The sequence below is a fragment of the Otolemur garnettii genome, unplaced genomic scaffold (genome assembly GCF_000181295.1).
Source record: "Otolemur garnettii isolate 467f Iridium unplaced genomic scaffold, OtoGar3 scaffold00151, whole genome shotgun sequence".
Taxonomy (NCBI): Eukaryota; Metazoa; Chordata; class Mammalia; order Primates; family Galagidae; genus Otolemur; species Otolemur garnettii.
The window spans coordinates 1,917,755-1,932,544 of NW_003852546.1; the positions used below are offsets into that span (position 1 = coordinate 1,917,755).

The 14,790-nt window shown below is 37.3% G+C and overlaps 1 protein-coding gene across 1 annotated transcript in view; it reads right to left on the minus strand.

Moving 5' to 3' along the window:
* Positions 1–9,377: 9,377 nt before the first annotated feature.
* The window catches only part of CBFB (core-binding factor beta subunit), a 7,280-nt gene continuing 1,867 nt past the window's right edge, over positions 9,378–14,790 (minus strand). Inside the window, exon 3 of the mRNA XM_023518914.1 lies at positions 9,378–9,587. Coding sequence (XP_023374682.1) covers positions 9,411–9,587 — 177 coding nt within the window. The 3' untranslated portion in view covers positions 9,378–9,410. The remainder of the gene's footprint in view (positions 9,588–14,790) is intronic.

Here is a 14,790-nt window from a genome sequence, read left to right on the forward strand (position 1 = left end):
AAAAAAAAAAAAAAATCTAGTGGCTTTCTCACTATATAAAAAAGTAATGTTCCAATAGCCTAAGTATCACAAACTATCATAAGCTTTAATACTGAGACCTCAATTGCTATTTTTGGCCTTTCTCCATCTCAGTGAGTCTATTTTAAACTTGCTTTGCTTAAAGAAGCCCCCATACTATGCCAGAATAGCTCCCTTCATTTCTTAACTCTTTCTAACACTTTTTTTGCTCAGGTTTAACCAGTATTGCCATCTTATAATGTGTGTGTGTGTGTGTATCTCCTTCTCACCAATAGGAAAGAAAAATGTAAATGAAGAAATTAAAACTGAAAGAGATTAAATAGCCCACTTGCAGGTTACACAGATGGTAAGCAGTAAAAACCACATCCAGAATTCTTGACTCTATACATTCACCTTAACCACAGCTACATTTGTAAATTGTTATCTTTAACGTTTCTAAATATTGCAGGTTATGTTAAAATAGAGTAAGTAGTCCCTTAAACAATATATGGAGACTGGATAGTCAATTTTATGGTTAAATTCATAGCATCTATACTCCTTACCAGTAGTGCCCAAGTTACAAACATCTGACTAACATAGGACTTGCACAGGCGTGAGCCACTGTACCTGGCACTTAAAATGTATTTTTAAAAACCTGATTACTTTCACTACACTGTCCAAACCCAAGCGCTAGAAAACATAGAAAATATACTTCGTATTTTAGTTTAATTGAAATACTTTAAATCTAAATGTGACAAGTTAGTTGTAAAGTTGTCTCAATTTCTCTTGGGGAAAATCACATTCCAAAGCTTTACCACAGATATCTTTTACTTGGAATGACTGGCCTATCTAAAAAAGGATAAGGAACTTGTTGAGCTTAAATAAGGATTTCTCTAAACTAACCAAGGAGTACTGTAAATTCTGCCCAATTGTCAATGGTATATAAACAGACACAATATTTATTTTGGGACAAATATCATTCAGACAAGTAACCAAAAGTTTTCAGGAGAAGCAGAGTCACAAAGAGCCATTTAAATTAAGATTCTGATCTGGGTCCAGTGACTCATGCTTGTAATCTGGCAATCTGGGAGGCTGAGGTAGGAGCATCACTTGAGTTCAGGAGTTCAAGACCAGCCCGAGCAAGAGTGAGACCCCCCCCATCTCTACTAAATATAGAAAAACTAGCTGGGTGTGGTAGTGCAGGCCTCAGTCAGGAGACTGAGCCAAGAGGATTGCTTGAGCCCAAGAAGTTTGAGGTTGCTGTAAGCTATGATGACAGCACGGCACTCTACTCAGGGATAACAGAATCTCAAAAAAAGAGTCTTGTCTTCATTCATCAAATCAAATGCTATTAAAGTTTGCTTTGCTAGTTTATGCTATAAAAATGAATGATAAAAATATTTTTATTTTAATTGTCATTAGCTCAGAAAGGAAAAAAATAAATATAACTAACTTATAAAAATTTTAAGAAGTACTTACTTAAATGATATATACTTTATAACTACTTCTCAACATCTGATATTAATGTTATTTGACTATCAATTAAAATCATTAAGTTACAAACAGGAATGCAGCAACCATTAAAAAAAAAGTTTAACCTTGCCAGGCATGGTGGCTCACACCTGTAATCCTAGCACGCTGGGAAGCTGAGGTGGGTGGACTGCCTGAGCTGAGAGGTTGCAGACTAGCCTGGGCAAGAGCGAGACCAGGTGTCGCTGGCTAAAAATAGCCAGGTGTTGTAGCAAGTGCCTATAGTCCGAGCTACTCAGGAAGCTGAGACAAGAGAATCACTTGAGGATCGGTGCCCGTAGCTCAGTGAGTAGGACTCTGGCCACATAAACCAAAGGTGGTGGGTTTGAGCCTAAAAATAGCTGGGCCCTGTGGCAGGCGCCTGTAGTCCCAGTTACTCAGGAGGCTTAGGCAAGAGAATCATTTAAGCCTAAGAGTTTGAGGTTGTTGTGAGCCACAATGCCATGGCACTCTACTGAGGATGACAAAGTGAGACACTGTCTCAAAATAAATAAATAAGAATTAAGAATATTTTAGCTGGCAGGATTTATAACACACCAGGACAGACCATTTGGAAAGATGTGGTGTTCCAACACTGTTCAATTATTTGAAGTGAGGCTTAATGAAGTAGGCATGCTACAGCACTAAAAAACTCCCATTAATCACTAAGCTATAATTTCGCCCTACAAAACCATCAAATAGTCTAATTTGGGATAGCAGCCTACAATTTAAAAGACATTTTCACACATTCTAGTACCTCCTTTAATTCTGACATGAGGTACATGAATAGGGTATGTATGCTGATTGTCATATATACAGGTAAGGAAAATAGTTATATTGTCTTAACTCAAATCCAGAGCTCTTTTTACTATACTGTATTATTTTAAATCTCTTTTGAGGAAGATCCTTATTAAGTAAGAGCCAATACAGATAGCTTACTAGACACCTTGGTGCAAAAGTTTCAAATATACTTGAAAGACAGATTATAAAATTCTGTGCTTGGACTTGATTTTACATAAAGTACTTATTTATGGTCAGTCACCATTAAGAGAACTCCCTTATTGAAGACTCTTAGTTTGAAAATACTCCTACAACCATGTAAGCAAAAGAATAGATAAAAGAACTGATTTCTATGAACCCATTTTCTTAAATCATAAAATCATACTTCAAGTATAAGAGAATATGGAAGATTTGGTTTCCATTGTAACAGAATTCTAATATTTCCTGAATTCACTAAATTTAAGTGAATATCATTGTGGCTGGCCTCCAAGATGACCCCAATGATCCCAGCCTCCTGGTATTCACACCCATGTGCAATCCCCCATTGAGTAATCTCCCTGTAAGTGTGGGCTACACTTAGCGACTAGCTTCTCAGCAACAGAAAAAGACACAAGTGACTCAGAGAACAAGTCCTAAAAAGCATGGTGACTTTGTTCTTTTTCTCTCTATCGAGAAGTACACATGACTAGAAACTGATGCCACTTCATGAGAGTGAATTTAGAGCTTGGAAGTGGATCCTTCAGCTCTAGTCAAGAGATTGCACAACCCCAGCCAACAGCTCGACAGCAGCCTCATGAGAAACCTTGAGCCAGAATCACCTAGCCAAGCCACTCCCAGATTCCTATAAAAGGGAACAAAGAAACTAGGGGGTGACTGAAACATTATGTTGACTGTGTGTATGTATACATTTGTTAAAACTCAAATCATATAATTTAAATTTTATTATATATAAATTATACTAAAATTAACTTTTAAAAAAAGACCTCTGAACTCTTGACATAAGCAAATGAACTGTCACTTAAAAAGCAGACCCATAAAATCAGTAGTTAAGAATGGGTGGTGAGGAAACAGAAGCTACAATAACAAGTTATCACCACAAACTCACATACCCTAAACTTACCTAACCTGCTCCTCAAAACTGCTCCATCCACAGCTTTTCCCATCTCAGATGACAGCAACCCCATATTCCCAGTTGCTCTAGCCAAAATGTTGGAGCCATTCTTAACTCCTCTCTTTCTCACACACTACCTCCCATCCATAAGCAAATCCTGTTGGCTCTATCTCAAAATACACCCGGAATTGTGACTGCTTCTCTCCACCTCTACTGCTACCACCCTGAGCTCTTTGCAAGTTTACAACAGCCTGCTCACTCTTGACCTCTATGGTCTACTATTCACCTAACTGTTCAAAGAGAACCCGTCAAAACCTAACAGATCACATTATTCATCTTCCCCAAAACTTAAAACTACTCCCCATCTCACTCAGAATAAAAGTCCATGTTACAATGGCTTACAATGGTCACACGAACTGGCTCCTTGTTATCTCCCTAATTTTACTACTCCTAACTTTTCCCAGTCTACTCCAGCTACAGTGGCTTGCTTGCTGTTCATCAAACACAAAGTGGCAGCTCCCACTCTGAGGGCTTTACTGTGGCTGTTTCCTCTGTATGGAACATCTTTTCCCTCAGATAGCGCATGACTCATCATTCTCTAACCTCCTTCAGGTCTCTGTTCAGACATGACCTTCTTTACCCAGAGTACTCCATTTAAAACTGCACACCAGGTGCCATGGCTCACGCTGTATAGTAGCACTTTGGGAGGCCAAGGTAGGAGAATTCTTCATACCAGGAGTTTGAGACCAGTCTGGGCAATATAGCAAGATCTCATCTTTATTAAAAAATGGAGAAAAAAGAATGAGTCAGGCATGGTAGCCTGCCTGTAGTCCCAGCTACTCAGGAGACTGAGACAGGAGAATCACTTGAGCCCAGAAGGTCAAGGCGGCAGTTAGCTATGATCCTGGGTGACAGAGTATGATCCTACATTAAATAACAAAAAAATAGGGCGGTGCCTGTGGCTCAAAGGAGTAGGGCGCAGGTCCCATATGCCAGAGGTGGTGGGTTCAAACCCAGCCCCAGCCAAAAACTGCACACACACACACACACACACACACACACAAATACTAAAAAAAAAAAACCAAAAACAAACAAAAATCTACAAACATTCCTGTTCATTGATCACCCTTTTCCTTTTTCAACAACTACTTTACCCTTTTACCACAGCTATTATCACTTTGTAACATATAACTTATATGTATTATTTGTTCCTCCACTTACCCCATAAAACAACTTGTAGGATAGGATCTTTGTTTTGTGCACTAATGTGTCTTAAGTGCCCAGTACAATGCTCAGTACATATAAAAGGTGTTGAATGAAGATCTCTGAATGACCACAGTTCACTATAAGTCCTGGGCTCAAGGGATCCTCCCACTTAGCCTATGAGCAGGTAGGACTACCCACCACTATACCAATCTAATTTTTAAAATACTTTTTTTGGGCTGAGTGAGGTAGCTCACACCTGTAATCCTAGCACTCTGGGAAGCCAAGATGGGAGAATTGCTTGAGCTTAGGAGTTCTAGACCAGCCTGAGCAAAGCAAGAGACTCTGTCTCTGCTAAAAATAGAAAAATTAGCTAGATGTGGTGCTGCACACCTATTAATCCCAGCTACTCAGGATGCTGAGGCATGAAGATCACAACTTCCAGGAGGAGTTTGAAGTTGCTGTGAGCTAGGCTAAGGTCATGATACAGTAATTCTTTCAATTTTCTTTGCTTCTAGTCCTAGTCCAATGGGGACAGAAATAAAATCTAAGAACTATAGGAAAGAGATCATAACAAGAAAGAGAAATAAGAACCCTGTAGTCTGAGCTTCATGAATGAGAAAATACAGGACAGTACCTTTTCTTTAAATTATCATTAGAGTACTTCATTGCAGTGGTATAGAACAATATATGTAATAGAAGTTTCTGCCTTGAGGGTGGTGCCTGTGGCTCAGTAGGTAGGGCACCAGCCCCATATACCAAGGTGGTAGGTTCAAACCCAGCCCCAGGCAAACTGCAACAAAAAATAACCAGGTATAGTAGCAGGTGCCTGTAGTCCCAGCTACTTGGGAGGCTGAGGCAAGAGAATCACCTAAGTCCAGGAGATGGAGGTTGCTGTGAGCTGTGACATTACAACACTCTACCAAGGGTGACAAAGTAAGACTGTCTCAAAAAAAAAAAGAAGTTTCTGCCTCTGGAAAAAAACTCTTTTTTCCTTCTAGATCTTGTTGGTATAGTAAAAGTGTGGGCAAAATTACTTTTAAGAAATACATAAACATTTACAGATTTATATCTGAGAAAAAGAGACTGATTTCTGCAGATGTTACCATTCCTAGAACACAGTCACATTCGTTTACATATTATCTATGGCTCCTTTCATATTACAACACCAAAGTTAAGCAGTTACAAAGTTGAGTAGCTATGACAACCATAAGTTCCCCAAATGGAAATATTTACTGTCTATCCCTTTACATAAAAAAACTTCTAAAATCAACATTAATAAAATGTACATTCCCTATTACCTTACATCAGTCCTATCGCTGTTCCTGATAGATCTGAAAAACTTATCTTTTATTTATTTATTTATGTATTTATTTATTTTTGTATTTTTGAGACAGTCTCAAGCTGTCACCCTGGGTAGAGTACCATGGTCATGGTATCACAGCTCACAGCAACCCCAAACTCTGGGGTTCAAGCAAACCTCCCACTTCAGCCTCCCAGGTAGCTGGGACTACAGGTGCCCACCACAACACCTGGCTATATTTTTTCTTTATGGTTGTTGTTATTGTCATCCTTGCTTTAGCTGGCCCAGGCCGGGTTGGAACCCGCCAGCCTCGATGTACGTGGCCAGTGACCTATCCATTGAGCCACGGGCACCGCCATGAAAAAAACTATCTTTTAAATTCAGTCACGAAGCATATAACCACATTTTAGTCAATGATGAACCACATGCATGATGGTAGTCTCGCAAGATTTATAATGCAGCTCAAAAATTCCTTTTGTGGGACGGTAAGTTTAGTGTGGCTTAAGTGTACAGTATTTATAAAATCTACAGTAGTGTACATAATGTCCCAGGCCTTCACATTCACTCATCATCCACTCACTGACTCAGTCAGAGTCAGTCCTGCAAGCTGTCCAGTTCTATAAGCTCCATCTGATGTAAGTATACAGGTATATACTTATACATACCCTATACAGCAGTGGTTCTCAACCTTCCTATTGCCACGACCCTTTAATACAGTTCCTCATGTTGTAGTGACCCCCAACCATAAAATTATTTTCATTGCTACTTCATAACTTTAATTTTGCTACTGTTATGAATCATGATGTAAATATCTGATGTGCAGGATGTATTTAGGTGACCCCTGTGAAAGGGTCATTTGACCCCCAAAGGGGTCGTGACCCACAGGTTGAGAACCACTGCTATACAGGTATACCATTTTTATCTTTTATATTTTCACTGTACCTTCTATAAGTTTACATACACAAATACTTACCATTGTGTTATAACTGCCTACAGTATTCAGCACAGTAATATATTATACAGGTTTGTAGACTAAGCGAAATAAGCTATCACATATAGCCCCACGTGTAGAGTCGACTATACCATATAGGCCTATTAAAGTACACCTATGTTGACACAATAATGAAATCACCTAATGAAACATTTCTCAGAACATACCCCCATTGTTAAGCAACACTAACAAATGTTAGAATAAGCCACCTAACATTTTTATTCTTCTTAGTCATATAATTAAAAACATCTCAATGGCTTAAGTCCAAAGATAATTTGGTCTTTAAACTAATGAACAGATACCATTAAATTAATTCAAGCAAACATCTGTCTACTAAACAACCCATTTATTAGTTATTAAATACTGGAAAACTTTAGTAACATTGAGATGTCAATCTTGAAGACTTAAGATTGTTTTGCATGGCTGGGTGCAGGGTAGATTGCTTGAGATCAGGAGTTCAAGAGCAGCTGGAATAAGGGCAAGACCTTGTCTCTAAAAAATAACCAAGTGTTACGGTTGGCACCTATAGTTCCAGTTACTAAGGAGGATGAGGCAAGAGGATCACTTGCCAAGAGTTTCAGGTTGCTGAGCTATGATGCCAGGGCATCATAGGCAACCAAGTGCGGCTATGTCTCAAAAATAAATAAATAAAATAAATAAAAATAAATAAAAATAAATAGGCTTGGTGCCTGTGGCTCAAGTGGCTAAGGAGCCAGCCACATATACCTGAGCTGGCAGTTTCAAATCCAGCCCAGGTCTGCCAAACAATTATAGCTGCAACCAAAAAATAGCCAGGCATTGTGGGAGGTGCCTGTAGTTCCAGCTACTTGGGAGATGGAGGCAGGAGAATTGCTTGAGCCCAGGAGTTAGAGGTTACTGTGAGGTGTGATACCACAGCACTCTACCTAGGGCGACAGCTTGAGGCTCTGTCTCAAAAAAATAAAATTAAATAAAATTAAATTAAAAAAATAAAAAAGGCTCGGCACCTGTAGCTCAGCGGCTAGGGCAACAGCCACATACACTGGGGCTGGCGGGTTCAAATCTAACCCGGGTCTGCCAAACAATGATAACTACAAAAAAAAAATAGCCAGGCATTGTGGCAGGCACCCGTAGTCCCAGCTACTGGAAGGCTGAGGCAAGAGAATCACTTAAGCCCATCACTTAAGCCCAAGAGTTTGCAGTTGCTGTGAGCTGTGACAACATAGCACTCTACCGATGGTAATATAGTGAAACTGTTTCAAAATAAATAAAAAGAAATAGTTTTGTATTAAAGTGGAATGGAAAACAAATTCATACAGGTTACGACTTTAGTATCTTGAGCTAAACAAGGACAAAATAATTTCTTCATTTAGTGACATATACATGTACCAAAAAGACAAAAGAACACAATGATCCTACAATAACTACCCAATTTCTTCCTTATATACTATATAAGAATTACCAAATAGAAAATCTGGAACATGTGCTTTTAATTTCCAAGCAAATAAGTTAATACATAATAATAATAAAGTAAGTAACTTGATTATTACTCATTTTTAAAATCCTATAATCCATTTGTCACCTTCCAATATGAAGATTAGTTGTTTTGTCATCCACAAAAGAGCAAACCTAATTTCAAAACATTAAAAACAAAAAAATTCTTCATTGCATATATACAAGGTTAATAATCCTCTTCCTAAACAGCCTAGTAAAGAAATCCTTTAATTTTCTCAGTAAAATATTTAGACATTTATGTTTTACAAATGAAGTGATAGGTTATGCTCTTCATGACACTTAGAAAAGTAATTTAGCAAGTTGAGAGATACAGGTATGGAAACATACTACAAAAAACAGGAGAACTAATGAATATAAAATTGGATCCAAAAAAGTATTTTTTTCCTTTAAAAACTGCTTGATCAAAGATCAACCAACTGAAGATACTATTCAGCAAAATTTTACCAAAATCATGTAATACATTTAACTTAGATTTTAAACAGAGCTCTCAGGCTGAACATTTCCACCCATGTTTTTCTGATCTTTAAGCTTACAAGATCAAAATTATAAGGCATTTGTTTGTTTTCCAAGAAACTTTTCCTCAAAACAAAAAGTATTTCCAAGTTAGTTTTTACAATGTTTTTCTCAAAATTAATTTGCTATGCTAACAGAATTAGAAAGTTACCCATAAGCTATTTCTAAATATTATTAATTTTAAAGCCTACAAGACCTTTTTTCATTTTTCTCTACCTCTTTCTACATAGCACTGTAGTTACAAATATGTATTTTTTCGTAAACAAAAAATACCCTGTCAACACTTTTAAAGGAATTAAATTTTGAATGTTAAATGTAAGAGAACACATTTTTTTAAGGGCTAGAACTTTCTGCGATGAATATAATGCTCATAAAATTAGTAATGTAGTGATCTAAAGTTTAACAGATCTTAAAAAATTGTATTACATTCTTTTAACATGGAATGAAAACAACTCTGATCATATGCCTATGTAATTAAATCTGTAATCTCTTTGTTAATATATAAATCATCAGATAACCTCTAATAAGACAACCCACAGTATTTTAAATCGCAAAGAAATGTTTCCTACCTTGCCTGCTTCTCTTTCTAAGTCGACATACTCCCGGCTAGGTGTTTGTCGCTGTTCTCCCTGCCAGCTGGCCGGAAAAAACTGGAGAGACAGATTGGTTCCTGTGGCCACAAAAGCCTTTTAGAAAAATCAATACAAACAGGATCAGGAGCAGGACATTACATAAATTATGCAGGCAGTCATTTATTTTTACATCAGTTTATGTCTTAAGCCAGGCAGCACTGAGAATACTTAAAAGTAAAAAACATGCACTCATCATTTTTCTTAAGTATTAAGTTACAAACATCTGATTCCATTTTGAGGACATTTGCCATTGGCTGCTTAAATATAAAATCAGACATGGAATCAATACTTTCTTTCAGGTCATTTTTTGCTGATGTTAGACCTTATACTGGTAATGTCTAACCAGAAGCCACCATCCTTGCATTTAAAAATTTATATTTTCAAATGTGAAAATCACCGAAAATCTAAAGATTTTGAATTTTAAAGCACGCCATAATTTAAAGTTGCATAAATGAGACATTTTAATTTTTTATTTCCTTTGCTCAGAGAAACACTAGCTGGCTTGTGGTACATAAAAAAATGCACTTGGGATTGTCCCTCCTGTGATAAACCATACTTTAGCATATGATATGACAATAATTCTCTCTAAAACTCTAGATGATGAAAAAATGCATTTCCTAAAATTTGACTTTAGGAGAATTAGATCTGACAAACAAAGAGAAGAGTATTCATCTAATATTTATTAAAGATTTGGGTGGAATAGCTCAAAAGACAGAACAACCTAAAAACATTTCAATAAAGTGTCATTCTATGTAGCCCTTGAGCAAATTAAATCTAAATTTCACCCATGTAAAAAATAAACACATTATTCTCTTCTCAACAGAAATTCAGAAGGAAAGAAGTGAAAAGTAGTTTTTTAAAAATGTTTTTCATCAAAAACAAAAGTTTTTCATCATCTAAACGTAAATTCTTCTTTGCTGAAACCAGAGAAAGTTTTTGTTTATTTTACTAATTAAGTTCTGAGGCATAATTTGTTTTCAATATAGAATCTTCATCTGCAAATAAGGGGTTTGTATTTGGAACTGTTTAAAGCCATCAGCTTTACGCTAACAGATTTAGTTATCCACTAGTTCTCTTGATGCTTAAAAGCTTAGATTCTTCAGAGGTAAAAATGACATTTCCTATTTCTATTATTGGTACTACAGGTACACTTGTTAACCTCACTGCTAAATCCCTAGAAATCTTTGATGGCATTTCCTTAATTGACTAGGTTACCATATTCTTTTTTTTTTGAGATAAGAGTCTCAAGTGGTTGCCCTGGGTAGAGTGCCATGGCATCACAACTCACAACAACCTCCACAACAACCTCCAACTCCTGGGCTTAAGTGATTCTTTTGCCTTAGCCTCCCAAGTAGCTGGGACTACAGGCGCCCACCACAATGCCCGGCTTTTTTTTTTTTTTTTTTGTAGCTGTCATTGTTGTTTGGCAGGCCCAGGCTGGATTCGAACCCGCCAGCTCTGGTGTATGTGGCTGGAGCCGGGATACCATATTCTTATGATAAATATTTTATATGAACAAAAACAGAACACCAATATTATAACATTAACCTTTAAAAATATCTTCCCATGGATTATTAGAATAGTTTTATTTACAAAAGCCCCACCAATACTAGTTCAAATGAAAAGCAGACTACTTAGGAAACTACCTAGGCTGCATGACTTGAAGTGCACCTCAATTTCCTCACTAATTACTATTTGTAAAGTGCTTAGAACGGTATCAAGTACACACCATGTAAGTGTTTGCTAAACAATATAAGAGAAATAACGTTGGGCTCAATAAGAGAACCAACTTTTTCAGCCTCAGATAATGAAATTCTCATAGCACAGAGATGGCTGGTGAGAGATGCAGCCCATGAATGAATGCTCTGTGTCAAAATCCCCCAGAAATGTTTCTTCAGTATCCCCCCTGTAGCAAATCTTACCACCTCCAGTGTACCCCAAATAAACTTTCTAAGACAGGCTGCATTATCTTATTATCATCTTTTGTCTGAATGCCAACCTCAGAAGAGATTTCTTGCTTCATCACTTTATGCCCATTATCTCATAAAGATCCCTCTTTGAGACAGAAGTGGTAAAAGTACATCATTCTAGAATAGCATTTTTCAAACTTATTTGATCACAGAACTCTTTTTCATAGAATACCTACACATATATAAGAGTTGGGAAATTTATCTTAGAAAACACTATATAAGTGTTTTCTGACCATAACAGTGCAATATTACACTGGTATAATGTCTATCTATGTAAGATATCCAGGTTATCCTGACTCTATTTTATAGGTTTCATAAATTCTACAATGGCACACCTTCGCCAATCGAACATACCTTTTACCCATTTAATCTTCAGCATTAAAATTACATACTAGGTCAGGTGTAGTGGCTTGCACTTTGGAAGGCCAAGGAGGGAAGACTGCTTGAGGCCAGGAGTTCAAGACCAGCCTGGGTAACATAGCCTCTCCTCAAAAAATAGAAAAACTAGCCAGGCATAGTGGCACATGCCCATACTTTCAGCTACTTGGGAGGCTTGAGCCAGGAATTTGAAGTTGCAGTGAGCTATGATTACACTATTGTACTCTAATCTGGGGAAAAGAGACACTGCCTCAAAAAAAAAAAAAATTAGTTTTACTCTTCTTATAGTAGAACCACCACATCTCTCATACTTTTTTTCTTTTATTAATTATTAGTGTTGAAGACATCTCCATCTCCAACATTCTTACTACAATCAGAATTCACGAAAGAAATAAATTGGATTCTACCAAATGGATTATCTCACCCATAATCTGATAAGGAGTCTAGTTGAATTTTATAGTTACAGAGAGATGAGCATCAAAGCCCTTAAATTCTTTTACATCTAAACCAAATAAATTCTTCATTAACCTCACTTTTGTTTTTATTTTGATGTTCAAAATAAAAAGAGCAACTGGGCCAGGAAAAGCGTTAGGAATAATTTTGAAAACTATCTATATTCTTACCATATGTAGCTGCTGTCCAAATAGAGGTGAAATAATGCCTCTTTCACAACCAAATAGGTAGAAACCACAGCCTGTTCATAAGTCACAAGATAAATTTTAGCCATTAAATTAAGTAACCTCTAAATTCAAATATGTAGCAATCAAGTACCTATGATGCAAAAGGCATTGTGCAAAGTACCTGCATCCAGAGGAGTATAATACAGAATTAGTCTCCATCCTCTAGGAGCTAAGGATCCTGAAACTCAAACGTGAGTAACACTGTATAAAAGAAGGAAAACTAGACAGAGAGGGAAACATGAAATGCCCTCCCAAATAGAAATAGTTACGTTATTCAATGAAATAAGACTTGTGCCATCTTAGCGCAAATCTTAAACAGGATTCAATCTTTTTTAACTTGTAATATTTATCAGAAATGTAAAACTTTTAAAATTGGTAGGATCAGATATTTGGAAGGGGAAAACTTAGAATGTCTAATTCATCCAGGAAAGAAATTTAGGACAAAGACAAATGACCTATAACACTACTATAATACTATAATATTATAGCAATTCAGATATACTGTGGGTTAACTTATATCCCTCAATTCACAATTTCATGCAGCAAAGTGTGATGCGATAGAAAACATCCTACCAGCTATGCTTCACTAGATTTAAAAAAAACATAGCTTTCAAAAATAGCGACAGTATATAGAACCAGGCACAGACGCAAGTATGCCTGTAGTCCCAGCTTGTTGGAAGGCTGAAGAAGGAAATTAATTGAGCCCAGGAGTTTGAGGCTATAGTATGCCACAATCAGGCCTGTGAACAGCCACTGAATTCTGACGTGGGCTAAAAAGCAAGACTCTGCCTCTTTAAATAAAAAAAAAAAAAAGTAATAGTAAAGGTATTTCGTACATCATCTTTTGTATTTGTATCAGTTACCTCTAGGAAATCCTTTGGTCTGGTGTACTATCCAACTTTTGCAAAAGGAAACTCAAGCAAAAGATGATATACAATCACTATACCAACTAATGAATGGCTCATATCACTCAGTGCCAAAACCAAATAGTATGCTATTTGTTTCATACATCTAAGTCATGTAAGTATTAGCTGGGTGTTGTGGCAAGTGCCTGTAGTCCCAGCTACTCAGGAGGCTGAGGCAAGAAGATCACCTAAGCCCAGGAGGTGGAGGTTGCTGTGAGCTGTGTGACCCACAGCACTCTATCGAGGGTGATAAAGACTCTGTCTCTAAAAAAAAAAAAAGCCAAAAACTTGGGAGTACGGCCAGGCATGCTGGCTCACGCCTATAATCCCCACACTCTGGGAGGCTGAGGCAGGAGGATCACTTGAGTTCAGGAGTTTGAGACCAGTCTAAACTAGAGCAAGATCTTGCCTCTAAAAATAGCTGGGTGTTGTGGCAGGCACCTGTAGTCCCAGCTACTTGGGAGGCTGAGGCAAGAGAATTGCTTGAGCCCTGGAGTCTGAGGTTGCTGTGAGCTATGCTGCTATAGCACTCTACTGGGAGCAACAAAACAACATTCTGTCTCAGGGCCTGTGTCTCAGTGGGTAGGGTGCCAGCCCCATACACCAAGGGTGGAGGGTTCAAACTCAGCCCTAGACAAACTGCAACAAAAAAATAGCAGGCGGTTGTGGTGGGCACCTGTAGTCCCAGCTACTCCGGAAGCTGAGGCAGGAAAATCACCTAAGCCCAGGAGTTGGAGGTTGCTGTGAGCTGTGTGACCCACAGCACTCTACTGAGAGCAATAAAGTGATACTCTGTCTCAAAAAAAAAAAAAAAAAAAAAATTGAGAGAAAGCTAAAAGCTGAAAATTTTCTTTTATAATGTGCATTAATGACCAAATATTCTAGACAAATATAACTAGTATGTATTTTCACATTATCCGTAATGTAATTCTAAAAGGTCTTCCTTTAAGTATCAAAATATTCCTTACAAAATCGATTTTGGTGATGAAAAAGGTTAACTTTGTAGTGTGTGAATTATATCTCAATAAAAATAAAGGAGGTGGTAAGAGTAAGTAAATTTTCTAGTACGTCTTCCTACTGTTAGCCCAAATTCAAACTGTGTGCTGGCTTCCAGTTTCTACCAGTTACAGAACAGATGTTAAGTACTGAGTGCTTCAACCTTTTAAGAAAATAATCAACCTCTTTTCTTTAGTTTCTTCCTACCATTCCCTCCTCATCAGCACCTCCAATAGGACAAACCAAAAGATGAGAACTAGGACACTAACTTTTTTTTCAACCCAATGTTTGATGAAGGAGGCTCCAAATTTATCTACTTAAAACAGAG